The sequence below is a fragment of the Dipodascopsis tothii genome, assembly GCF_038497935.1.
Source record: "Dipodascopsis tothii strain CBS 759.85 unplaced genomic scaffold V1510scaffold_27, whole genome shotgun sequence".
Lineage (NCBI taxonomy): Eukaryota > Fungi > Ascomycota > Lipomycetes > Lipomycetales > Lipomycetaceae > Neoaidaea > Neoaidaea tothii.
In genome coordinates this window covers 23147-48294 of record NW_027118011.1, presented here as the reverse complement: position 1 = coordinate 48294, position 25148 = coordinate 23147, and the positions used below count along the sequence as shown (strand labels likewise).

Genomic DNA, 25148 nt, shown 5'->3' with positions numbered 1-25148 from the left:
CCCCCTACCGCGGCCGCGGCCTGCGCCACGCAACGGCCGCCGGTCGTCACCGCCGAGGGGGTGCCCCTATTCGCGCGGCCAGCCGCACGGGTCGCGGGTCGCGGGGCCGCGGGTCGGCACCGCACCCGTGCCACAGCAGCCCGGCGCGGGGCGGGGCCCGCGCCACTGCAGCAATACGACCGGCGCCGCAGTGGCTGCAGCGGCGCGACTAGGCCGCCTTCCAGGCATGGCCTCACGCTAGCCCGCAGGCAACCGGGGAACGCCTGGAGCGCTGCAGCTGCCGGCAGCGTGCCAAGAGCCGCAAGCGAACGTAGCCGAGATCGCGGCAGGACTGCTCTCGCAGTCGATCGTGCTCCCGCCGTTAGGTGTCACAGCCGCGGCGGGGATGCTGTCTGCGCAACCCTACCTTGCCAGGCACCCGAACCCTATCTGACAGCGGCCTGTGCGGCTGACCTCGTGGCCGCGGCCGGCCGCCGCCACGCTGACGCGGCGCGCAGGCTGACCGAGTCGCGGCCCGGCGGCGCACGTCAGCGTGGCGCGCCGGAACGTGCGCCGGAACGTGCGCCGGAGCGTGTCATCGCCCAGGCTGGCCGCCGGCTCGTGCCGCTGACGCGACGGCCGTTCCCAGCCCGGCGGCTATATGCGGCTACGGCGGCTGCTAATTGCCGCTACGGCGGCCGCTGGGTGCGTCGCCGCCGCGACTCGGCCGAGCGCGCCCGGCGGCGGGCGGCGCTGCCGGGCCAGCGACGGCGTGGCGCCAGGGCGGCTATATGCGGCTATATGCGGGTGTGTCTTGGAGAGCTATGTACATTTCACGTCGGCCGGCAGTAGACGGCCGTGGCCAGGTGCCCGGCCACCACGGTCGACTCGAGAACGCCGGCTCGCGTGCGCACCGTCGGCAGCACGAGCCGCGAGTTGGCCGAGCGGTCGGCGGCCAGATCGAGCGGCGCCACCGGCACGGCCACGTTGTTGCGCTTGCCGGTGCCGAGCTGGTACGACTCGTTGCCGCCCCAGACCGAGACGATGCGGCCCGAGTGGCCGCCCGCGGGCGTGTGGTCTGGGTCGGGCGCGTTGTCAAAGGCCGCGGCAACGTGGGTCGGGCCAATCGACAGGTACCGGAGCGGGATCGGGACGAGCGCGCGGTCGGCCTCGGAGTACTCGGAGAGGTCGGTGATCGCCCGGACCACCGACGGCCGGCCCAGGACGTGCGCGAAGCGGCCGGTGCCGTGCTGGCCAAAGAGGCCGTCGCCCGACACCCAGAGGTCCTTGGCCGGCACATCCGAGCGGGCGACGCGGAAGAAGCTCTGGTTGGCGCCGGCCGCGATGTAGTCCACCGCGGCGTGCACCCGGCGCCGGTACTTGAGGTCGAACGGGACCTCGGTCGGGACCGGCACGAATGCGGTCGCGTCCGTGTAGTCGAAGCCCAGCTGGCCGTGCGAGTTCTCGCCGAACGACCACACGGCGCCGTCCGCGGACCGCACGAGCGTGTGGTGGGCGCCGGCGGCGACCTGCACGGCGTCGACGGCGGCCAGGGAATGCACGAGGTAGAACTCGTTGGGCTCAGCCGTCGAGGACCCGTCGAGGAGGACGGGCACGCCCAGCTGGCCCTCGGTCGACGTCACCGGCGCCAGCCCGGTCAGCGCCGTGAACACGCGGCCGGCGCTGGTGAGCGCAACCAGGTGCGCGTCGCCGGCCTCGAGCGCGGTGACTGTCTCGCGGCGGCCGAGCGCGGGCGCGAACGAGCGGGCGGGCGTCGGGTCCGCCTTGGCCGCCGGCAGAACCCACACGCGGTCGCCCTTGGCGGCCAGCGCGTACACGCATCCGCCGGAGATCACCGCGCGCGACACGTTCTTGCCGGCGAGCGTGACCTCGGGCTGCCGGGCGGCCGCGTCGTAGCCGTCGCCCCATTGGACGACGTCGCCGCGGGCCGTGACCGCGACGCCGACGGTCTCGCCGAGGACGAGGTCGCGCAGCGCCATGCCGTCGAAGAAGGACAGCGCCCGCGGCGCCTTGACGACGCGCTCGTCGCTGTCGGGGGCGACCACGCGGTGCCGGTTGGATCCCCAGGCAAAGACTGGGTCAGAGCCGCCTCGGACGGACTTACCTCGGACGGGCTCCGCGGTCTCGGCCACGGCCGTGCCAAGCGTGGCCGCCAGGACAGCCGTGCCGATGGCGCCGGCCGCCGCCGCCGCCCAGAGCGGCGCGCGGCGCCGGTGCGGGCTGGCGCCGGCGGCCGGACCGGCGGAGGAAACAGAGCGCACGGCGCCGGCAGCGCGGCCGAGCACACCGGCGCCGGGCGGGCCGCTGCGCGGCACGTCGGCCGCGCGGCCGGCCGCCGCCCGGGTTGCCGGGCGCCGCGCGGCGGCCAGGAGCTGCGAAAGTCGGGGAAACGCCATTGCGCGGCGGTCGGTGAAAATTCGCGCGCAAAAGTTGGTGATAGCCGGGTAACTGGGAGAAGTTTTTCATGCCCGGCCGCGCCCAGCAGCGCCCACGCCGCGATGGGATCGATCAGACGCTCCAAGACCAAGAGACGGACCAGGTGAGCCGCAGACGCCCCCCGCGGGTTCCGGCGCGGCCGGCGCGCGCAGCCGCGCCGGCTCGGCCGCCCCCCCGCGCCGTCCCGGCCAGATCGCTGACCTCAGGGACCTCGACCAGGTGTCCAAGGACATCGCGACCAGGGACTCGCGCGCGCTCCTGCGCAACCAGCCCGTGGACGAGGACAAGCCCGGGCTCGGCCAGCACTACTGCGTCGACTGCGCCAAGTACTTCGAGACCGCCGCCGCCGACAAGGTCCACCGGCGCGGAAAGAACCACAAGCGGCGGGTACGGATGCTGCGCGAGCAGCCGTACAGCCAGGCCGAGGCGGACGCGGCCGCCGGCGTCGGCGTCGTCAGCTACATGGCGTTCGTCGAGGAGAACCGGGTGGCGCGTGAGCGCACGGCGGCCGAGCGCGCGGCCGAGGACGCCGCCGCGGCCGAGGCCGCGGCCGAAGCTGCCGCCGCCGTCCAGGACGCCGACATGGCCGACGCCGCAGCCGGCGCCGCAGCCGACGCCGCCGACGCCGCCGACGAGCCGGGCGCCGCGCCGGACGCTGCGATCCCGTTTTAATGCATTCTTTCTGCCTAGCTGCACTCGCTCAGCCGAGCGTGCCCCGTCTGGCGCGTGTGCGCCGCAATGTCCTTCTCGTTGTGGAGCACCGTGCCACAGTCGTCGCACCGGAACCGGCCGTCGTTGGTGTTGGTGTAGTAGTGCTTCTGGCGCAGCGCAGCCGCCAGATCGGCCGCCGCCGCCAGCACCATCTCGCCCACGTAGTTGTCCGTGAACACGGTCGTGTCGAGCTCGGCCGGCGCGCCCGACGCCGGCGTCAGCGCCACGGCGTCGTAGTGGATGCCCGAGTACACCACCAGCACGAACGTGGGCCGGCCGGGGTTAAACCGGTCGACGCGGCCGGACTGGACGTCCATGGAGCAGATCGTGACGTCGAAGTGCGACGCCAGGATGAACATCTCGATGGCCCCGCCCCACGCGTTCGGCGTCTGGATCCACTGCACGTACTGGTCGCGCGGCCGGTCGAGCATGGCGTCCGAAAACTGCACGGGGTCGGCCTGGATGGCGGATGCGACCAGCGAGCGCAGCTCGTGCATGGTGTCCAGATTGCGCAGCAGCGCGTAGCCGACCGCACGGAAGAGGCACGAGTTGTCGTCCTCCATGACGCGCAGCACGAGCAGCGAGTCGTCGCCGCAGGGGACCTCGGGGGGGCCGGACGCGTCCAGGAAGGCCTGGCGGGTGCTCTGGGGGCGCGACGCGGCCGGCACCGGCGGCGGCGGCCGCGTGGCCGCGACCACGGGCGGCGGCGACGCCGCGGGGGACGCGGCCGCGGCGCCCGGGCCGCTTGCGGCGCCGTCGCGCGCGATGGCGACGATCTGGTCGCCCGAACGGACGCCGGCCGCCGCCAGCCCTCCGCTCGGCGGCAGCGGCCGCGGCGGGAACCCGCCACGCAGCTCGAACGCATCCGGCGCGTACTCGGCGGCGACGCTCATGATCTGCGCCTGCAGGTCGTCCACGGACGCGTCCGCGGCCAGTTCGAGGATGTGGGTGCCTGTCGGCAGGCGGATCTTCAACCGCATCTTGCGCGCGCACGCTATCGCCGCTCGCACTCAGCTTCCGCCAGCCGCTCTCGCTCGCTGGGATCGTCGTTCACGCCGACTTTGGCGCGGTCCGGGCCAGGCGTGGGCGCGCAGTGGTCGAGTGTCGGCTGCGGGCGGCCGGTGACGTTGCAAGTGACGTGGGCAAAATCCCAGCCCGCAACTCCACGCAGACGACCTCGCCGCCACCGCCGTTTCTGCGCCCCAGGCGCCGCAGGTGAGTCCGGCGCGCGGCAGGGGCGGTCGCCGGGGCCGCGGCCGCCGCCGCCGCGTCGCCCGCCAGCCGGCCGCTGACCGCAGACCCATGAGCGACCGCACCGAGTCCCCCGCGGCCGCCGCGTACGTGCCGGTGCCGATCAGCGAGCTCGTGGACAAGGCCATGGCGTACGAGTTCAATGCCACGATCTCGCTCCGGCACTGGGCGCACTCGGCGGGCGCGCTGATGAAGCAGGCGCGGATCTACGACGGCGAACAGCAGGTCGGCCAGGCGTACGTGCTGTACTACCGGTACGCCCAGCTCGTGGTCAACTCGCTGTGGACGCACCCCGAGGCCAAGACCGCGGCCGGCAAGAAGCTGGTGACGGGCCTGATGAAGGTGGGTGGCGCGCGGGCGCGCTGACGGCAGGAAATCAAGCCGGTGCTCGCGCGGCTGGAGGAGCTGCGGGCGACCATCACGCAGCTGAACCGCGAGGCCGAGGCGCGCGAGCGCGAGACGGCCCGCCGGCGCGACGAGCTGGAGCAGCTGCGGCGGCAGACGGAGCGCGCCGCGCGGCCCGCGCCGCCGATTGACGACCGGCCCGGCCTCGGCGCCATCGACGACCTCGCCGTGGCCAACCACCCGGAGCTACTGCCGCGTCCGCCCCCGCCGCGCGCCGAGACTGCGCCCGCCGAGCCTGCCGAGCCCGTGGCGTACCCGAGCCTGGACTCCCCGGCCGTGCCGGCGCTGCCGCCGCGGCCGCCGCCGGCGCCGCCGACGGCTGCGCGCGTGGTCGAGCACCGGACCACATGTAAGTTGCCGGCGGACGCGCTGACGCCAGCCAAAACCGAGGGCGGGTCGCCCCTGCGCACGCTGTACCTGCCGGCGGACCTCCGCGCGGCGTTCCTCGACCTGGCCGCGCCCAACACGGCCCGCAAGCTCGAGACGTGCGGCATTCTGTGCGGCAAGCTCAACCGCAACGCCTTCTTCGTCACCTCGCTCGTCATTCCCGACCAGGACTCGACCAGCGACACGTGCGCGACCAAGAACGAGGAGGCCCTGTTCGAGTACCTGGACCAGCACGACCTGTTCACCCTGGGCTGGATTCACACGCACCCGACCCAGACCTGCTTTCTGTCGTCGGTAGACCTGCACACCCAGAACTCGTACCAGCTCATGCTGCCCGAGTCCATCGCGGTAGTGTGCGCGCCGCGGCACGAGCCGTCGTGGGGTGTCTTCCGCCTGACGGATCCGCCGGGCATCGGCGTGGTCAGCGACTGCCGGGCCCCGGGCCTGTTCCACCCGCATCCGGAGAAGAACATCTACACGCAGGCCGGCCGGCCGTCCGGGCACGTCTCGATCCGGGACGGGCTGCCCTACAAGATAGTCGACCTGCGCGGCAAGTAATGCATGTTGTTTTTCAGCTACTGGCCACGGCGGCTGTGTGCGGCTGTGTGCGGCTATATGCGGTTGTATGCGGCTATATGTGTGGCGGGTGCGGCGACGACTCCGCCGAGACTATGCGGGGACGCCGCCCGACAGGCAGCTATCTGCGCCGGAGCCGGCCGGGGAGGCGCCGTCCAGCTGTGAGCATATAGCCGCTGAACCGCCGACCTCGTACAGCATGCGTTTGGCAGCTGCGACTGTATGGGCAGACGCTCTGCTAGACGGCGCCTTCCGCCCGAAGGGCAACTACCCTCGACGGAGTCGCCGCCGGAGGCTCGCCAGCCATCGCGGGCATATAGCCGCACCCATATAGCCGCACACGTCCGCCACCGCTGCAGAGCAACGAGCGCCGGCGCCGCTCTGCCTAGCCCTGCAGGCGGCGGTTTCTGCCCGAAGGGCAGCTACCCTCGACGGAGTCGCCGCCGGAGGCTCGTCAGCCATCGCGGGCATATAGCCGCACCCATATAGCCGCACACGTCCGCCACCGCTGCAGACCAACGAGCGCCGGCGCCGCTCTGCCTAGCCCTGCAGGCGGCGGCTTCTGCCCGAAGGGCAGCTACCCTCGACGGAGTCGCCGCCGGAGGCTCGTCAACCGCCCACGAGCATATAGCCGCATAAAGCCGCCAGTGGCTCGTGACGTAGTCCGGCCAGCGAGCTGGTGCGGGCGGGCGCCGCAACTGTCACTGTTGAAGCCATCCGTCGCGTATTGTAAATAAGAAGCCTCTATGGCCAAGTTGGTAAGGCGCGTCACTAGTAATGACGAGATCAACGGTTCAAATCCGTTTGGAGGCAATTATTTTTTTTTATCGGCTTCTTCGGCGCCGGCTGCCCCTGCCAGGACGGCGACGTCCGGGCTCGTCAGCGCGGCAGCGAGGTTGTGCGGCTATGCGGCTGTGCGGCTATGCGGTTATATGCCGAGCCGATGAATTCCTATGTACACTAGATCTTGAGAGAGCGCTCGCAGGCGTGGATGGCAGCGCGGGCTATGTCGCCGAGCTTGACCAGGGTCTCGCGGTCGGCCAGGTAGAGATTCTCGTCGGTGGCCGAGGCCAGGACGAGGTCGATGGCGTCGTCGTCCGACAGCTGGGCGCGCGGCGGGTCGACAAACGGCAGGGTCGAGAGCGGGTCAAAGGCGCAGGCGCTGGTGGACGCAAACGAGGCGTCGGCCGGGGGCGCGCGGGCGCGCGCGAGCAGGCGCTTGCACTTGCGCATGAACAGCTCGCAGTCGATCTGGAGCTGGGGCTGGATCTTGAGAACCGCGTCGTAGAGCACAAAGTTGACGGTCGTGTCCTCGACGTTGTCGTCGTAGACCTTGACAAAGTCGCCGACATAGTCCGACAGCGGGATCTGGTGGTTCATGATGGCCGAGTCCGAGTCGTAGTAGTCGAGAACGGTGTCGTTCATGCGCTGCATGGCCGCGCAGTCGTCCTCGATCGAGGCCATGGCGCCGCGGCGGCCAGCAAACAGGTTCGGCCACGCGGCCGCGTAGTATGACGCGTCGGCGCCGGGCGCGTCGCCGTCCTGGTTGAACAGGAACTGCGGCTCGCGCTCGCGGCGCTCGTCGACCTGCGCGGCCAGGTAGTCGGCCATCAGCGGCTTGTCGAGCGTGATGGTGTCGCGGCCGCGGCCGCGGAAACAGCCCTCGATCGGCGACGCCGACCGCGACACGCGCGGCGGCGCGGCCTTGGGCGAGCCGGCGTCGTCCGGCGTCGCCGAGAACGCCGTCAGCGGTGTGATCGGGCTCTCGGCGTCCGACGCGGACGACGACGACAGCGACAGCGTCATCGTCGCCGACAGCGCCGCCAGCCGGTGCTTGGCCCGCCGCGTCGAGCACCGCAGCCGCTTCAGGCGCCGGCCGGACACGCTCGAGTCCGAGTCGGACTCGGACGGGCTCTCGCCCGACGACCACTCGTGCCGGGCTGACCAGCGCCGCTTGCCGGCGCGCCCGTTGTCGGCCTCGCTCTCGCACTCGGACTCGTCCGACGGCGGATCCGCGCGCTCCGGCGCCAGCCCGGCACCCTCTGCCGGGCTGCCGATGCTCTCCGGGCTGTCCGCGCGCGCGTCCTGGCCCTCCGCCGCCCGTGGTCGTGCCAATTGGTACATGTCTGCGCTGCGTCTGTGACCGTTAACCGTCGCTCGCGCCGCCGCGAGCCCCCAACCCCCATATACACGTCCCCGCGTGCCCAGCCTGCGTCCGCCGGCCGCCGGCCGTTGTTTGCATGCTGACCGCGCGCTGTGGTGGCCGTTCCGGCCCGATTCCGATCGACGCGGTCGAGTTGCCAACGGCGCCAAACTACCGAAATCACCGTTCCCAAAAACAAACGCGGGCCAGGAACAAATCGTCCGCCACGCCACACCACTCGGACCGGTTCAATTAGCGACGTGTGCCTTGGCCGGGCCGGTGCGGACCGGCCTGGCAACCCACGGCTCGCACGGACGTGTGACAGTCCGACACGCGGCGTCCACCGGGGTGGATCGTCACGGTGCCCAGTCCACGTGCGTGCGGGGCCGAGACTTGGAACGCGTGCTCGCAGCATATAGCCGCCTGAGGGGCGAGGGTTCGGCGGCGGCCGCGCTGGGGGCGGGCCCTGTGGGCGGTTGGCCGGGGGCACAGTCTGTAGCTACTGTAGGGGCGTCGTCTACGGAGCGAAGAGAGACCGGCGGGACGATATAGCCGCATACAACCGCATATTGCCGCATATAGCCGCATCGCGAGTCCCCGGGGGCGAACCCGTTGAGGGCTGGGCCCGCCGGCAGCAATTGATAGTCGTGCGCCGGCGACTGCCCTAGGGTCTACGTTGACGCTGGGGGCCTCGTTGCGCCATGAAGCCGCAAGTAGCCGCAAGCTCATATAGCCACAAGTAGCCGCGAGTAGCCGCAAGCTCATATAGCCGCATACAGCCGCCGCGAGACGCGTCGTGTCGCCGTCCGGCTCTCATGCACCCGCAGCATATAGCCGCAGCACACGGCCACACTCTCCGCAGGCGCATCGCGCCACCTGCGCCACAGATCCGGTCGTGCAGTCCATTAGACTAGTAAAGTACAGTCGCGGTCAGCGGCCGGCGGCAGCAGCCAGCCTAGCCGCGCCAGCCCAGCGCAGCGAGATCACTGCGGATGGCCGGCTCGGTCGTGATCTTGGTAAGCTGGGTCTCCTCGAGCTTGTCGCCGCGGCCCTGGCGGGCCTTGAGGTCCTCGATGGCGCGTAGCTTCTTCATCAGGCCGCGGAACTTCTTCTCGTCGGCCGGCGCAATGACGCCGGTGGGCACAACGGTGCCGCCGACGGTGAGCGGGGCCGACTCCGCGGCGGGCTCAGGGGTCTGCTCGGGCTCGGGCTCAGCCTCGGCGGTGTCGCGGGCCTTCTTGGCCTCGCGCTTCTTCTTGTTCTTGAGCGCGGCCTTGGACAGCGGCTCCTCGACCGGAGCGGGCTCGGCCGGGGCCGCGCCCGGGACGGCCTTGGTGCGCGCCGAGCGGTGAACGCCGGCGGCGAGGTTGGCCTCGAGCGAGGCCAGGCCGCCCTCGTCCGTCTTCTTGAACGCGGAGCCGGCGCCGCGCTGGTGCGGCGGCCGGTACGCGCCGGCGGCCTTGACCGGGGCCTTCTGGGTCAGGCTGGCGGCCGAGTCGTGCGGCGCGGGCGCGGGCGAGATCACGGTGCGGATCGGGAACGACTCGACCGGCAGCGGGCGCCAGGCGGCCGCAAACAGCTCGTGCATCTCGCGCGCGTAGATGAGCTTGCCGGTGACGTGCCAGATGCGCACGCCGTTGTCGACGCGCAGCCGCGGCGACGTCGTCGCCGTCAGCAGGTGGCGGCCGTCCGGGCACCACTCGCACAGGCTGGCGTTGGACGCGTCGATCGACGTGACCTTCTCGAACGTCTTGCTGCGGTCGTAGATGTCGACGGCGCCCTGGAGGTTGCCAAAGCCCGCGAGCAGCACAAAGCGGCCGTGCGGCGAGTACAGGATCGTGTTGCGCGGGCCCGACGGCAGGTGGCGCACGACGTCGCCGCGCGTGTTGAAGATGGTCGTCGTCGCCGGCATGTAGCCGTAGACGACGCCGAACTCGCGCGAGTCGGGCGACCACGCCACGTCGTAGATCGGGCCCTCCTTGTCCAGCGAGATGCGGCAGTCAAAGTTGGTCGTGATGCCCGTCAGGTACAGCGTCGACTCGCCGTAGTAGCTCTTGCCGGTCTGGTCGACCTCGGTCTGGGTCCAGATCAGCAGCGACGTGCCCAGCTTGTTCCACTTGAGCACGACCCGCTCGGCCTTGAAGAAGTTCTTGGTCACGATCGGCAGCGCCGCGTTGAGCACCTTGTAGACCTGCAGCACGCCCGGCTTGCCCTTGCGCTCCGGCACAAAGATCGCGATGTGGTAGTTCTGGCCGCCCGAGATCGAGAACGTGGACGCGCCCTCGGCACGGATCCGGCTCATCGGCGCCGCGCCCACCTTGGCGCTCTCAAACAGGTGCAGCTCGTTCGTCACCAGCCGCGCGCAGTACTTCTCGTCGAACGTGAACTGCAGCGCGCCCAGCGTCTGGCTCTTTTGGCTGAACGCCGTCACCAGCTCCGCCGACGCCACGTTCCACACCTTGAAGTTCTGGTGCGCCGCCTGGCCCTCCTCGGCCTTGACCTGCCGCTCCCACGTCGTCATGTACGTCGACCGCGGCGAGAACCCGATCTCGTACACGTTCGCCGCCGGAATCACCTGCCGCGTGGCCCCGCTCTCGGCGTCGACCACCTTGACGCTGCCGTCAGCGCCGCCGCCGCTCCACTTACTCCTCCGCCGAGGCGTACGCAAAGTACTTGCCGTCGGGCGAGTACACGCACACCCGCATGTTGCCGCTCGGCTTGTCGAACGCCTCGATGTCCTCGTACACGGGGACCGACTCGGTCAGCCCGATGGACTTGCTCGTCCGATCTGCCTGTCAGCGCCTGCGCACGCATCGCCCGCGCGCCCATCGCGGCCGCGGCCGCACCCGCGGCGCCTGCTGGCGGCGCCGGCCCGCTCCCGCGCCCGCCGCCGCCCGCCGCCGCGTCCGCGTCCGCGCCGTTCTGCGCGCGCCCACTATCGCCGCCATCCACGTACAGAAAAACTGGTTAATCGGCGCCATCTTGCTCCTTGTCGCCTCTCGTGCTCTTGCCAATCCCGCTCTCGCGAATTGACTGCTTCTGCTTCGATGCCGCTGTGAACGCGGATAAAACGTCTCGACGGGGGAATCCGAACAGAGAGCAGAAACGATCGAGGTGAAAATTTGCCTCACCACGCCCACGGCCGTAGCCGCCGCCGCGGTTCACACGACCACGCGTCGGCCGCGGCCTTTCTACGCCCGGCAGGCTCCGGATCGGGGCTACGTGTACAGCCGCGGCCGCTGCCGGCGCAGGCTGCTGTTTGGTGGTGGGTGGTCCGTGTGGACCTGGTGTGGGCGTCGGCTACGACCACCACGCCGCGGCCGCCGCAGCAACCATACGGCGGCCAAACCCGAAGCCGGGCGCCGGCGCCGGGGGCTGCGGCTGGAGCGACCGCCCGTGGCTCTGGCGACTGCAGCGAGGCGATCGGGCCGGCCGCTGCGCTGCTGGCGCGGCCTGGAAACGTGGCGCACGGGACGGTTCGACCTCAGGAGTGACTAGGGGCAACGTCAGGCAACGGCGGACACGCTAGACGGCTCGGGGTTGCGGCCGCGCCGCTAGCGGCAGCGGGTGCCGGACGTACCAGAACGCAGGTGCGGTGGCTGACCTGCGGCTACGCGATGCGCCTGAGGGACGGCCCAGGGACCAGGCTGTTGGAGCGGGTCGGGGGCCGCGGGCCGCCGGGTACCACTGCGGAATGGGCCTCGGGTACCATTGCGGAGCGAGCCACCGGGTACGGCCTGCGGTGCTACCCGGCGGACGCGTCTGCGGGGGCCCGGCGGGTGTATGCCTGCGGCTTTGTGTGCGGCCTGGGTCGACAGACCCGCGAGAGGCTCGTGCGGCTATATGCGGCTACATGGGGCGCCGGCGGCTATATGCCGGCCGTGGCTCTTCTAGCAATGCATTATGGTACAGAAGCAAGTGGCCAAAATCGGTATCAGTGTTCGGGTATCAGCGGCGGTCGCGCACGCGGGTATTAGGTATCTCTTTGGACCCGTAGGTCGACCGCGGGGCCGCGTCCATGCGGCGGTGCACCGGCGTCTGCTCGATGTCGCTCGAGTCGTCGACGTCGTACACGTGGGCGTCCAGGCTGGCGTCAGGGTCGTCGGACGAGGGCAGGAGATCCGGCGCGCGGCGGACCGTGCGCGCGACCGACAGCGCCAGTGCGGCCGTGTCGGCGGACGCGCGGAAGTAGCGGCTGTGCAGGTCGCGCCACAGCGCCGCCGCCCGGTTGACGACGGGTATGTTTGCGGCCGAGGCCTTGCGCGAGTGCTCGCGGCGCTGGTCGTGGATCTCAATGACGCGCTCGTGGCGCAGCAGCTCGAGGACTGGCTGCAGCTCGCGCTCGTCGCAGCCGAGCGCGCGCGCCAGCTCGCCGAGATCGCGCAGGTTCTGCTGCCGCAGCCACAGCAGCTTGAGCGTGCGTCGGAAGAAGAACAGCAGGCGCAGATCGGCGAGCGACGCCGGCGCCAGCCGCTCGGGGTGGCACGAGAAGCAGTGGAAGTCGTTGCGCAGAAGCTTGTCGCGCGCGTTGGTGAAGCCGTAGCAGTGCAGGTGCTTCCAGAACCCGCAGTCATCGCACTGGACGACGTCGAGCTTGGCGTCGTCGACGTTGCCGCACTCGCACGTCGTGATGTCCTCGTCCGAGTCGGCCGTGCCGGGCCGACGACGCTGGGATCCGACGGGCTTGGCGGGCGCGGTCGCGGACGCGATCGACGCCGTCGATCCCGACCGCCGCCGCGCCTTGGCCGCCTGGCTACGGCTCGTGGTATAGACGCTCTTGGGTGCGGTCGGCAGCAGCCGCGACGGCGCGGGCATGGCCGGCGTGGGCATGGCCGGCGTGGCGGCCGGCGTCGGCGCCGGTGTCCGCGCACGCTCGTCCGCGCGCGCGCGCTCTGCCTGGCTCCGCGCCGACTCGCTCGCGGCTGTGCCGCGCGCGCGCGCCGGCAGCGTTGACGGCGGCGTCGGTGGCCCCTGAGCCCGCCGCGCCCACTCCGCCGCCTTGGTCCGGCCGTCGCCCTGCGACGCCTGTACCTGCATGTAGGGGGCGGCCTGGCTCGGCGAATCGAGCGGCATGGTGTCCAGCACACTGTCCGGCTGGCATGGAGACTCGAACTGCGCGTCAGCCTGGCCACCGCCACACCTACCATCTGCCGCAGCTCACGTCGGGTCTGCTCGACGGCGCCCGCCGGCGTCCGCGCGGACTCTGCCGGCGCCTGGGCCCGCGACGGCACCCGCGCCGGCGTCTGTGCTGGCAACTGCGCGGCCGGTGCCCACGACGGCTCGGTAACGTCGTCCAGCGCGGCGTGCACCTTGACGCGCTTCTGGCTGCCGCGGCCGCCGTCCGGCACCCGCGCCGGCACGCTCGCTACCCGTACCGACACGGCGTGCCACCCGGTCGCCAGCGTGCCGACGTGATGCCGTGCCAGCTCCTCGTCTGCGTACAGTCGGAGATGCATGGCCGGCTCGCCGTCAGTGTCGCAGAACCCGGGCGGCTGGTAGCTCGCCGGCGTGGTCTCCGTAAACACGAGCCGCAGGGTCACGTACCGGTCGTCTGGCAGTGGCGGCAGGTCCTGCGTGATCACTATGAACCGCCGAATCATGGCCTGCAGCGACCGCCGGACGGCCGCCGGCTCCACACCGACCTCAACGCGTTCGCCGTGACCGTTCTCGATCGCCAGCCCGGTCGCGTCCCCGCACCGGTACGCCACGCTAAACGTGTACGTCTCGAGCGCGTCGTGTGGCGCGTCCGCCTGCGCGTAGATCGATAGCGCCACAGCCTTCAGATACCGGCGGTCCAGCGCGTCATACACGCCACGCTCGAGCCAGTCCAGCAGTGTGTCTGCCTCGGTCGACCGCCCGCGCACCAGTTTCTTTAGCCGCACGTGGTCTCGCGGCCCGCCCACCGCCACAAACCGTTCGTCGATGTAATTGTCGTCCGCAAATAGGCCCCTGGTGTCAGCGCGTCCAGCGTGCGTGTACCTTAGAAACGTCAGGCACCCAAACGCAGCCCCCATCAGCGTCTGCACCATATCCTGCGACTGTGCGGCCGTCGTGTACGCGCTCTGCTGCTCGCCGCCGTCGTTCGTGCTCGATTGCTCGGCCATCCCGATCTGCTCGTCAGCTTCCAACCGAGATTGCATTCCCTGGCCAGCCCCCACCCCCCCTAGCGTAGTTGCTGCATCGACGGCGCGTGTGTAGACGCTGTCGGCAAGCGTTCAGCCCGCCGGGAGGCGCCCTGCTCCCAGAGACCTGGCACTGAGTAGATCAGGCTGACAGCCGAGCCGAGGGCTACGCGAACGCCGCGCGGCTGCTTGGGCGTCGCGAGCCTCCTTGCCTCCCGCCGACCACCCGAGAGGCCTCAGGGACCTCGCGCACTACTACTGCCCGATCTGCGACCGGTGCCGCGGCGAATTGGCCGGAAGCAGCTGCGGCCTTCGACTGAATTCGCCGTCGGCAGCGCAGCGCCGAGCCCCGTGCCCGTCTCGCTTGGCGGCCCTCTCAACTTACCGTAAAAGACTGTCCCTTGCTGATTTTGTCGGTGTCGGTCGTGGCCCCGGGCCTGGCGTGAAGAGCGAAGTTTGCGTGAGAGCAAGAGATCAGGCTGGCGATGTTTGATAGACCGGCGGCGGGTCCAGGACTATGGACTGACTGGACTCGCGGCCAGCGTCGGACCGCGGACCGAGTCCGGTGGCACCGGAACCGCGCGTCGCTACGTGCGGCGCTGATCTGGCCGCAGATCCAAGCCTGGGAGCCAAACAGTGCCGAGCACGTAATATCCTGGCCCGACCGGCCACGGCGCGAGGCTTGGCAGCAACAAGCTTGTCTTGGTACTGCGCGCTCTTTGCTGAGCGGCGAAGTTTGACCCGACCAGGACGCTGGCGCAAGGGCTGGCCGGCGTAGCGGACGGATACCGACGCGCAGCCAGTCCGGACTCGGTCACAGAGTCACACGAGTACCGCAGACCGCCGCGTCAGAGTGTAGCACGAGCAGACGCAATGCGGTCCGGACGCGGTCTCAGCGCGGCCTGCGCGCCTGGGTCGCACGCTGCGTGGCGCGCGTCGTACCCGCCTCACGCGGTGGTACCCGGGTCAGGCCGGGCGACGCGCGACGCTCACAGTCGGTCACGGCCAGCTCGTGATCCAGATCGGTGGCCAGGCCGGCTGCTGCAGCCACAGGATGTACGGCACGCAATGACGACATGGCGGTCCACGACCGATCGCGTCGTCACGCGGCGGTGCGCGCCGACCGGCACGCGCCGGCCGGCACGCGCTGGCGCGTGCCGGCACCACTAGCTGCCAGACCGTTGATCGCCGCGGCACCAGCCACACGACGCGTCCACAAGGCTTTGCAACACACAAGGGCCGGCACGTGACTTTGGCGTCTGTCGCGCGCAGGCCCTGGGCGCGTAGCGAACGGCGTCGGCTACGGCGGAACAGCGCTCTGGCAGAGTCTGCGCCACGCTTGGCACACTAGCCTGCCGGTGCCAGCGCGCTCGGCGTGCCGTGCGGCGGCGATTGGCGGCGGCAGCCAGCGCCTTCGCAGCCGCCATTGGCACCCGCGGGCCGCGTGGTGGGCCGCGGACCACACCGGCCGGCCCAACAGCTCGGCCGGGCGCGGAGGGTTTACGGCGGCCGGAAAACGGCCTAGCGCTGAGAGGGGAACGAGGGGTCCGCCGGCAGGGGACCACGCGCCGCAGTACCCCTTGTCGCGCCCGGCTATGAGTGGACGTCGCGCGCGCGCCGGCGCCCGTAGTGCCTTAATTTCCCCACGATCCAGTCTGGATCTGCTGCTAGCCGCAGTCGCATGCGCCTACTGCACACACGCGCATTAGCGCCGCTGCAATATATCTGCAGGCAGTAGCCTGCCCGGGACTGGGGCCGCTAGACTAGAATCTGAGCCAGCGGCGTTCGACACAGCCGGGCGGCCCGCGCTATGCCTCCTAGTGCCGTAAGCTGCCAGAGCCGCCTGGTGGGATCGGCGGCAATTGGTCGCGTAAGCGACGGCGCGGAGAGGGCGTCGCGCAAAGCCGGCACGGGCGGCGCAGGCATCCGGCTGAGGCCGGCGGACGCCCAGCAGCGCCCGCGACGACCCACACAACCGGCCGGCGACGGCCAATGGGAGCCGCAGCGCCCGCGGCGTCACACACCGCGCGCACGTCACGTGTAGTAGGCGTGCGGCGCGGCCCGAGCGCAGTGGCAACAGTGTCGCCGTTCCCTGGCGGACGGGCGGGCCCCGGCGGACCGGCAGTTGCGGCCCACGCGCACCGCGCGCCCGGCGCGCCGCGGCCACAGCGCGCCGCGCGCCACGCTGCTGCGGTGCGACTCGCCCTGCGGCCGCCGGCAGAGAAGGAATTGCCGACAGGGCCAGCGTGCGTGGACTTAGTCCTATGCAGGTTAGCTCAGGCAGCTGTGCATTAGTACATACGCGCTGCTGCATGTCACGCTTAAGGTTATGTCGTGACAGCAGCGGCCACTGCTCGCCGGCTGCCGTTGGCCGCCAGCCTGCGCGGGCGCGCACGGCCGGGCGGCGGCTGCGCTGGGTGTGGCCGCGTGCGCGATCGGACAGGGGTACTGCGCCAGCTTTAGAGGCGTGGCCGGGTCGCACCCGACGTGGACGGCCCAAATTGCGGGCTGTCCGATTGAGCTAGTGTCCGACGATCCGTGGGTTGGGGCACCGGTCTGACGTCTTGGCCGTCGGCCCGGCGGACCACGGCGCGCGCCGCGACATCTGGGCAGCTACGACCGAGGACCGGCTGGCGGCGCGCGCCGGGTAGACCGGCCGACTGAGCGCCCAGGCGGACTCTGAACTGGGCCGCGGTGTCTGGTAGCGACTGCGGTCGGTGCCGAGTGGCGGCCGCAGCCGCTTTGCTAGCCCACGGGCACTCTGCGCCCCCCGCGCCACAGCTCGCCCGACTCAGGCGCACATCGGTCTGCCCTGCGCCGCAGACCAATCGTCGCCAGGACCGGTTCGGCCATGGGCGGAGCCGCTTGCGCCCGGCGTGCCCAATTTCCGTGCCGCGACAGCAACCGCCGTGGTGTGGACGCTACTGCAGATAGCGTGCACTAGCCCCAGCCCCGTTAGCTAGACGCGTAAACTTTGCATAACCTAGGGTTAGTGGAAGACTATCGCCATCCCATGCAGACCAGCGCCTCCGCCAGAAAATCTTATTTGGGCAGCGGCGGTGAAACTGCTGGCACCACGCCGACAGCTACTAATAATAGACTTTGGCGGGCCCTGGCCGCCTAAATCGCACCAGATATAGGCAAGCCGTGCAGCGGCCGCCACTCACCCTAGCCTGAACCGCCCTAGACACCATGATCGATCGCACGGCGTGCGCCAGGGCGTGTGTGCCTCCCCCCCACAGGCCGGTACCCACAGGCGCAGCGCGCGTATTTTTGCCCCCGACAGGGCTCGCGCCGCGCTGCCCGACGGACGGGCGGCTGCGACTGCGCATCGAGGGGGGCCGCGCGGCCGCGCCCTGGCGGCCCTGGCCAGCCGCGCACGGCGGACCCGTCAGCTGTGGCGCAGGTGGCTGTGCAGCACACACCAAGGCTGCTGCGCCACACTGTGCCGCACAGGGCGCGCCCTGCGCCGCAGCAGCCGTGGCGCGTCCCCTGTCCCCTGGGCCGCGGCCGCACCGCCCGCGCCGCCCTTGGCGCGCCGGCCGCAGGTGCAGCGGCGCCAGCTGGCCGATGATCGGCACCCGCCGCGGCCGGCCCGGCGCGCAGGCCGCATGCGCGAACGCGTCCTCTCGCCACGGTGCACGCTTGCAGCCGGCGCGCGCCGTGCCGCCGCATGCGCCTGCGTCACGACCAGGATAGTGAACGCGCTCCCTACGTTGTCCGTATCAGCACCCAAAGTCAAAGCCTGAGTCGTACCACGACGTACACCCGGCGTGCGCGATCTGATAATGCGCTAGCCCCGAGTGGCGCTGGTCTGGGTACGAAACCAGGCCTCACAGCGCGACGTTTGCGCCCCAACACCGCATATATGCTCGCGTTTCTGGCCACAACTATTGCTGCACCGCGCTTACCGTGCAGGGAGTACCTCGAGGTACGCAATTCAATTTGTGCTGAAACGCGAGATTAAGGTGTAGCGTACCTCGTACCAAAGGATAATTACACTTTCCAGGCAAATTCACTTCCAGACTTCTCTCGATATGGCACTCCGGCCGCCGTGCTGCGTGCGCCGCCAGCAGAGGCGTCGGCTTCCCCTTTTCTGCCGTGCGCATCCTAGCGGCCCTCTAGTGTCAATTCTTTTTTTATCTCTGCTGGAATTTTGGCTTTGCGTTTGCTTGCGTCTGCACGCATTTGCCTTTTGCGTCTGTCTCTTTCTAGCCATTTCGCTATTTTTTTTTTTCATTTTTCGGTCGGAGCTTTCGACGCTCTATTACGGTTTCCTGCTCCCCTTCGGTGTTACTTAACTTGCATTCGCTCTGGGTCATTTCTTATTCCGCTTTCGATTTTTCTTTTATTTCGTTTGATTCCTAATTTTCTCTCGATTTCTTTTTAGTTGTCGTGAGCTCCCTTCACAGTCTTCTCTCTTTTTTGTTTTATCATCGCCGACGAGAAGGTTGTGTTCCGAACTGCACGAGGTCGTGGTGCCGGTTTTTCAGCGGGCGTGTTTGCATTTCGTTTGTTCCCGCTAGTTCTTTTGATCATTCGTTTTGTAAGTACGGTGGAATGTGCCGGGGACGCACCGCAGCCGGCTGGCCCGGCAGCCGGCTCGTTTGAACGGTCGCCGGGCGACCGACGGCCGTGTGCACCCCGCCGGCGCGCAATCGCTCGTGGCAGGCGCTGACCTACAGGCCGGTACGACTTGCGACATCCCTCTCTCGGCTGTGCATCGTCTGTTCTTCATGCGACTTTGAGACCCCAGCATTCTATATAATTTGTCTCTAAAGGAACCAGGACTGACAACCGCCAAAAGGTATGTGGTCTGGGAACCCGGCGTTGGGCACGGCAATTTAGCCTTAGGGCGCTGGCGTGCATTCCAACGAACTTGGGGGTGTTGTGTTCGCAAAGTTTTTGTTTTGAAATGCCTTTTATTTTGACTAACGCTCATTTATAAACAGCTCCAAAACCAAAAAATATCATCGCCATCGCCAAGATGTCTCGTCAGGGTCACCACTACGACGAGCAGCCGCAAGCGGCCGGTGGCTACTACGAGGATGACTACCCAGACCAAGCGTACGCTCATGGCCAGCCCTACGAGAACTACGAGCAGTACTCGGGCTACGAGGACCAGGGCCAGTACCATGAGGGTCAGTATGCTCCGGACTCGAAGCAGTACTACGACGATGGTTCCCACGACGACCAGTATTACAACCAGCAAGGAGCTAACTATGCCGATCAAGGCAATGAATACTATGACGGCCAGTACGCCGGCGAGTACCCGGCGGATGCGTACCCGGCCAGCCCTGCCGACGCCTATGGTGAGTGAGTGCGCGCTGCGGCGCTGACCGGCAGAAGCGCCTGCTGCGGTCCAGCACAACGTGCCGTACGACGCAGCCCGCGCCAAGGGCAAGCGCCGCGGCCACGACTCTGAGGAGGACTCGGAGACGTTCAGCGACTTCACCATGCGCTCGGATATGGCCCGCGCCGCCGAGATGGACTACTACGGCCGCGGTGACGAGCAGTACAACGGTTACCAGAGTGATTCCTACCAGAATGGCTCTGGCCGCCGCGCGTACCGCCCGCCGTCGCAGGTCTCGTACAATGGCAACCGCTCGTCGGGCGCCTCGACCCCGGTGTACGGCCTCGACTACCAGAACATGGGCGCCAACGCCCAGATCTCGCGCGAGCCGTACCCCGCCTGGACTGCGGACAACCAGATTCCGCTGTCCAAGGAGGAGATCGAGGACATCTTCATCGACCTGACGAACAAGTTTGGTTTCCAGCGTGACAGCATGCGCAACATGTTTGACCACTTCATGACGCTGCTCGACTCGCGTGCGTCCCGCATGACCCCCAACCAGGCTCTGCTTTCGCTGCACGCCGACTACATCGGCGGCGACAACGCCAACTACCGCAAGTGGTATTTCGCCGCGCACCTTGACCTCGACGATGCCGTTGGTTTCCGCAACATGAAGATTGGCAAGTCGACCAAGAAGTCGAAGAAGTTCCGCAAGGCCCAGAAGAACCAGGAGGTCGACCCCACCAACCCCCAGCAGACGCTGGAGGAGCTCGAGGGCGACAACTCGCTCGAGGCCGCCGAGTACAGATGGAAGACCAAGATGAACCAGCTGTCGCAGCACGACCGTTGTCGCCAGATTTCGCTCTACCTGCTCTGCTGGGGTGAGGCCAACCAGGTCCGCTTCTGTCCTGAGGCGCTGTGCTTCATTTTCAAGTGCGCGGACGACTACCTCCAGTCGCCCGAGTGCCAGAACCGTGTCGAGCCGGAGGAGGAGGGCAGCTACCTCAACAAGGTGATCACTCCTCTCTACTCGTACATCCGCAACCAGGGCTACCAGATCATTGATGGCAAGTACGTCCGCCGCGAGCGCGACCACAACAAGATCATTGGTTACGACGACATCAACCAGCTGTTCTGGTACCCTGAGGGCATCCAGCGTATCGTGCTTGAGGACGGGTCTCGCTTTGTCGACCTGCCGGCCCAGGACCGTTACCCGAAGCTTGTCGAGGTTGAGTGGAAGAAGGTCTTCTTCAAGACCTACAAGGAGACTCGTTCGTGGTTCCATCTGGCGGTCAACTTCAACCGTATCTGGATTATCCACGTCTCGATGTTCTGGTTCTACACTGCCTACAACGCTCCCACGCTCTACACCAAGGACTACAACCAGATGATCAACAACTACCCCCAGCCGCAGTCGAGATGGTCGTCCGTTGCCCTGGGAGGTGCTGTTGCGTCCCTGATCAACATTATCGCTACCGTCGCCGAGTGGGCTTATGTGCCGCGCCAGTGGCCCGGTGCCCGCCACCTTACCCGCCGCCTGATTCTCATGATTGTGATTTTCATCATCAACTTCGCTCCTTCGGTTTACATCTTTGGTTTCCTTCCTCTGGATGAGAAGAACAAGGGCGCACTCACTCTGAGTATCGTCCAGTTCTTCATTGCTGTCGCTACTGTCCTGTTTTTTGCTCTGTGGCCGCCGTCTTCGCTGTTCGGCAAGCTGCTCAACAAGAACAACCGTCACTATGTCGCCAACCAGACCTTCACTGCGTCGTTCCCCCGTCTCAAGGGCAACGACATGTGGATGTCGTACGGTCTCTGGGTCGGTGTCTTTGCGTGCAAGTACATTGAGTCTTACTGGTTCTTGACGCTCTCGCTTCGTGACCCGATCCGTGTTCTGTCGACTATGACGCTCGACCGCTGTGTCGGTGAGGTCTACTTTGGCAACATTCTCTGTCGCCAGCAGGCCCACATCGTCCTCATCCTGATGTTTGTTACCGACCTGGTTCTGTTCTTCCTTGACTCGTACCTGTGGTACATCATCTGGAACACCATTTTCTCGATCGCTCGCTCGTTCTACCTTGGTGTCTCGATCTGGACCCCGTGGAGAAACATCTTCTCGCGCCTGCCTAAGCGTATCTACTCGAAGGTCCTGGCTACCACCGACATGGAGATCAAGTACAAGCCTAAGGTGCTGATCTCCCAGATCTGGAACGCTATTGTCATCTCGATGTACCGTGAGCACCTGCTGGCCATTGACCATGTCCAGAAGCTCCTGTACCACCAGGTTCCGTCTGAGCAGGAGGGCAAGCGCACGCTGCGTGCGCCCACTTTCTTCATTGCGCAGGAGGACCACTCGTTCAAGGCTGAGTTCTTCCCGGCTGGCTCTGAGGCTGAGCGTCGTATCGCTTTCTTCGCGCAGTCGCTGTCGACCCCGATCCCCGAGCCCCTGCCTGTTGACAACATGCCGACGTTCACTGTTCTGGTCCCCCACTACAGTGAGAAGATTCTGCTGTCGCTGCGTGAGATCATCCGCGAGGATGACCAGCTTGCCCGTGTGACTCTGCTCGAGTACCTCAAGCAGCTGCACCCGACCGAGTGGGACTGCTTCGTCAAGGACACCAAGATTCTGGCTGAGGAGACTGGCGGCTACGGCGCCAGCTCGATGAACATGGAGAAGGACGAGCAGGACACGGTCAAGAGCAAGATTGACGACCTGCCTTTCTACTGCGTTGGTTTCAAGACTGCTGCTCCCGAGTACACGCTGCGCACCCGTATCTGGGCGTCGCTTCGTTACCAGACCCTGTACCGCACTGTTTCCGGATTCATGAACTACAGCCGTGCCATCAAGCTCCTGTACCGTGTTGAGAACCCCGAGGTTGTCCAGATGTTTGGTGGAAACACCGACAAGCTTGAGCGCGAGCTCGAGCGCATGGCCCGCCGCAAGTTCAAGTTCCTGATCTCGATGCAGCGTCTCACCAAGTTCAAGCCCGATGAGATGGAGAACACCGAGTTCCTGCTCCGTGCCTACCCCGACCTGCAGATTGCCTACCTGGATGAGGAGCCGCCGCTCAACGAGGGCGACGAGCCCCGCATCTTCTCTGCTCTGATCGACGGCCACTGCGAGATCATGGAGAACGGCAAGCGCCGCCCCAAGTTCCGCATCCAGCTTTCGGGCAACCCGATTCTCGGTGACGGCAAGAGTGACAACCAGAACCACGCCCTGATCTTCTACCGTGGAGAGTACATCCAGCTTATCGACGCCAACCAGGACAACTACCTCGAGGAGTGTCTCAAGATCCGCAGCGTTCTCGCTGAGTTCGAGGAGATGACCGTCGAGAACGTCAACCCCTACACGCCCGGTGTCACCAACGAGGTCTTCAACCCTGTGGCCATTCTTGGTGCCCGTGAGTACATTTTCTCGGAGAACATTGGTGTCCTTGGTGACATCGCTGCCGGAAAGGAACAGACGTTCGGTACTCTGTTTGCTCGTACGCTTGCTCAGATCGGTGGAAAGCTCCACTACGGTCACCCTGACTTCCTCAACGGTATCTTCATGACGACTCGTGGTGGTGTTTCCAAGGCCCAGAAGGGTCTGCACCTGAACGAGGACATCTACGCCGGTATGAACGCTCTTATCCGCGGTGGCAGAATCAAGCACTGCGAGTACTACCAGTGCGGTAAGGGTCGTGATCTTGGATTTGGCTCTATCCTGAACTTCACCACCAAGATTGGAACTGGTATGGGCGAGCAGATGCTGTCCCGCGAGTACTACTACCTGGGCACGCAGCTGCCGCTTGACCGCTTCCTCTCGTTCTACTATGCTCACCCTGGTTTCCACATCAACAACCTGTTCATCATTCTGTCGGTGCAGCTGTTCATGATTGTTCTGCTCAACATTGGTTCGTTCGCTCACGAGACTATCCCCTGTTGGTACGACAAGAACACGCCCATCACGGACCCGCAGGTGCCCATCGGATGTTACAACACTGTTCCGGTCGTCCACTGGGTCGAGCGTTGTATCCTGTCTATCTTCATCGTCTTCTTCATCTCGTTCGTTCCGCTTGTTGTCCAGGAAATCATGGAGCGTGGCTTCTGGCATGCTGCCACCCGTCTCGCCAAGCACTTCATGTCGACCTCGCCGTTCTTTGAGGTGTTTGTCTGTCAGATCTACGCCAACTCGCTGCTGACTGACTTGTCGTACGGTGGTGCCCGCTACATCGGTACCGGCCGTGGATTTGCCTTCACGCGTATTCCGTTCTCTGTGCTCTACTCGCGTTTCGCGTCGTCGTCGATCTACTTTGGTGCGCGTTCGTTCTTGATGCTGGTGTTCGCCACGAGCACGGTGTGGAACGCTGCCCTGATTTGGTTCTGGGTGTCGCTCTTCGCTCTGTGCGAGTCGCCGTTCATCTACAACCCGCACCAGTTCGCCTGGACCGACTTCTTCATCGACTACAGAGACTTTGTTCGCTGGCTGTCGCGCGGCAACACCAAGTGGCACAAGAACTCGTGGATTGGCTACTGCCGCATGATGCGCACGCGCATCACTGGCTACAAGCGCAAGACGCTCGGAGACGTTTCCGAGGCTGGCAACGACTCTCCCCGCGCCAAGTTCACGAACGTGTTCTTTGCTGAGATTGTTGGACCCCTTGTCATCGCTGCTGCCGCTGTCGTTCCTTACTTCTTCATCAACGCCCAGACCGGTGTGTCGAACGCGAGCGAGATCAACTCTGTGCTCCGTCTGGCCATCTGCGCCTTTGGCCCGGTTGCCATCAACGCCGGTCTGCTGCTGGTCTTCTTCGCCATGGCGTGCTGCGCCGGCCCGATCATGTCGCTCTGCTGCAAGAAGACGAGCGCCGTGCTCGCGGCGGTCGCGCACGCGATCGCAGTCATCGTCCAGATCGTCTTTTTCGAGCTCATGTGGTTCTTCCAGGGCTGGGAGTTCAACAAGGCGCTCCTCGGAGTCATTGCGTCGCTCGCCGTCCAGAGATTCTTCTTCAAGGTCATCACGGTGTGCATCCTCACGCGTGAGTTCAAGCACGACCACTCGAACCGCGCGTGGTGGTCTGGCAAGTGGTACGGCACCGGCCTCGGCTGGCACTCGTGGACGCAGCCCGCTCGCGAGTTTGTCTGCAAGATTGTCGAGCTCAGCATGTTCACGAGCGACTTCCTGCTCGGCCACACCCTGCTCTTCATGCAGCTGCCGATCCTGGTGCTGCCCTACTGCGACCGCTGGCACTCGATGATGCTGTTCTGGCTGCGCCCGAGCAGACAGATTCGCCCGCCGATCTTCTCGCTGAAGCAGAACAAGCTGCGCAAGCGCATGGTCCGCAAGTACGCTACGCTGTACTTCGTCCTGCTCATTCTCTTCCTGGCTCTGATCATTGCGCCGTGCGTGGCTGGCAAGTACGTGCCCGACTCGTTCACGAGCGACCTGCCGTCGACCTTCGACGGCCTGTTCCAGCCCACGGGCCAGAACCACAACGACACTGGATCGAACGCGCCGGCGGCGGTCCGGTCGTCGTACTCGAGCGCGTACTCGGCCGCGCACGTGTCGACTGTGACGATTCACAAGAACGACTAAGGCGAAAATTTTACGATATCAATTTAAGGAAAAGGCTTTACTTCGAGATCAAGTTTTTTCTTGGATGTATATGAATGATGTATATGTTTATTATTTTGTGAAAGGATAGGTCTTCATGTTTCTTTATATGCTTTATTGGTTCTTTTGTTTTAGATGGGCTTAGACTTCGTTTCAACTTCACATACTTACAGGCGCCCGAGCACCTGGCACGGCCTCGACGCGGCTCCGGCGGCCACGGCGAGA

The 25148-nt window shown here is 66.7% G+C and overlaps 10 protein-coding genes and 1 non-coding gene across 11 annotated transcripts; 5 read left to right on the top strand and 6 right to left on the bottom strand.

The window, feature by feature from the left end:
- Positions 1–771: 771 nt before the first annotated feature.
- On the bottom strand, positions 772–2387 carry V1510DRAFT_420761 (regulator of chromosome condensation 1/beta-lactamase-inhibitor protein II). Its single transcript, XM_066934504.1, has 2 exons — positions 2105–2387; positions 772–2074 (listed from the first exon to the last, which is right to left on the bottom strand). Exon 2 carries the CDS (start codon positions 1977–1979, stop codon positions 813–815), a length of 1167 nt encoding a protein of 388 aa, XP_066787556.1. The 5' UTR covers positions 1980–2074; positions 2105–2387; the 3' UTR covers positions 772–812.
- A 111-nt stretch (positions 2388–2498) lies between these two features.
- V1510DRAFT_347191 (uncharacterized protein) lies at positions 2499–2949 on the top strand (the record flags this gene model as incomplete). Its single annotated transcript, XM_066930825.1, has 2 exons — positions 2499–2539; positions 2643–2949. Coding segments are annotated over 2 exons (348 nt in total), but the record flags the coding sequence as incomplete, so codon positions are not given.
- Positions 2950–2952: 3 nt separating this feature from the next.
- On the bottom strand, positions 2953–3957 carry V1510DRAFT_420759 (OTU-domain-containing protein). The gene has a single exon (XM_066934503.1). It carries the CDS (start codon positions 3708–3710, stop codon positions 3123–3125), a length of 588 nt encoding a protein of 195 aa, XP_066787554.1. The 5' UTR covers positions 3711–3957; the 3' UTR covers positions 2953–3122.
- Positions 3958–4244: 287 nt separating this feature from the next.
- Positions 4245–6103, top strand: V1510DRAFT_449108 (uncharacterized protein). The gene is made up of 4 exons (XM_066935790.1): positions 4245–4362; positions 4446–4740; positions 4771–5152; positions 5183–6103. Exons 2-4 carry the CDS (start codon positions 4450–4452, stop codon positions 5746–5748), a joined length of 1239 nt encoding a protein of 412 aa, XP_066787553.1. The 5' UTR covers positions 4245–4362; positions 4446–4449; the 3' UTR covers positions 5749–6103.
- Positions 6104–6506: 403 nt separating this feature from the next.
- Positions 6507–6579, top strand: V1510DRAFT_t205. The gene has a single exon. It is a non-coding gene; the product is annotated as a tRNA-Thr (tRNA).
- A 147-nt stretch (positions 6580–6726) lies between these two features.
- On the bottom strand, positions 6727–7572 carry V1510DRAFT_407938 (uncharacterized protein; the record flags this gene model as incomplete). Its single annotated transcript, XM_066932432.1, has 1 exon — positions 6727–7572. One exon carries the CDS (start codon positions 7570–7572, stop codon positions 6727–6729), a length of 846 nt encoding a protein of 281 aa, XP_066787552.1.
- A 26-nt stretch (positions 7573–7598) lies between these two features.
- V1510DRAFT_420754 (uncharacterized protein) lies at positions 7599–8416 on the bottom strand. The gene has a single exon (XM_066934502.1). It carries the CDS (start codon positions 8322–8324, stop codon positions 7632–7634), a length of 693 nt encoding a protein of 230 aa, XP_066787551.1. The 5' UTR covers positions 8325–8416; the 3' UTR covers positions 7599–7631.
- A 340-nt stretch (positions 8417–8756) lies between these two features.
- On the bottom strand, positions 8757–11106 carry V1510DRAFT_420752 (eukaryotic translation initiation factor eIF2A-domain-containing protein). Its single transcript, XM_066934501.1, has 3 exons — positions 10866–11106; positions 10556–10697; positions 8757–10524 (listed from the first exon to the last, which is right to left on the bottom strand). The coding sequence occupies exons 1-3, from the start codon at positions 10888–10890 to the stop codon at positions 8865–8867; spliced, it is 1827 nt and encodes a 608-aa protein (XP_066787550.1). The 5' UTR covers positions 10891–11106; the 3' UTR covers positions 8757–8864.
- A 751-nt stretch (positions 11107–11857) lies between these two features.
- V1510DRAFT_404328 (HORMA domain-containing protein) lies at positions 11858–14013 on the bottom strand (the record flags this gene model as incomplete). Its single annotated transcript, XM_066932234.1, has 3 exons — positions 11858–13021; positions 13054–13858; positions 13889–14013. 3 exons carry the CDS (start codon positions 14011–14013, stop codon positions 11858–11860), a joined length of 2094 nt encoding a protein of 697 aa, XP_066787549.1.
- A 3643-nt stretch (positions 14014–17656) lies between these two features.
- On the top strand, positions 17657–18571 carry V1510DRAFT_420741 (uncharacterized protein). Its single transcript, XM_066934500.1, has 2 exons — positions 17657–17742; positions 17788–18571. Exon 2 carries the CDS (start codon positions 18069–18071, stop codon positions 18330–18332), a length of 264 nt encoding a protein of 87 aa, XP_066787548.1. The 5' UTR covers positions 17657–17742; positions 17788–18068; the 3' UTR covers positions 18333–18571.
- Positions 18572–19018: 447 nt separating this feature from the next.
- On the top strand, positions 19019–24905 carry V1510DRAFT_404327 (1,3-beta-glucan synthase component-domain-containing protein; the record flags this gene model as incomplete). The annotated part of the gene is made up of 2 exons (XM_066932233.1): positions 19019–19343; positions 19378–24905. 2 exons carry the CDS (start codon positions 19019–19021, stop codon positions 24903–24905), a joined length of 5853 nt encoding a protein of 1950 aa, XP_066787547.1.
- Positions 24906–25148: the final 243 nt, after the last annotated feature.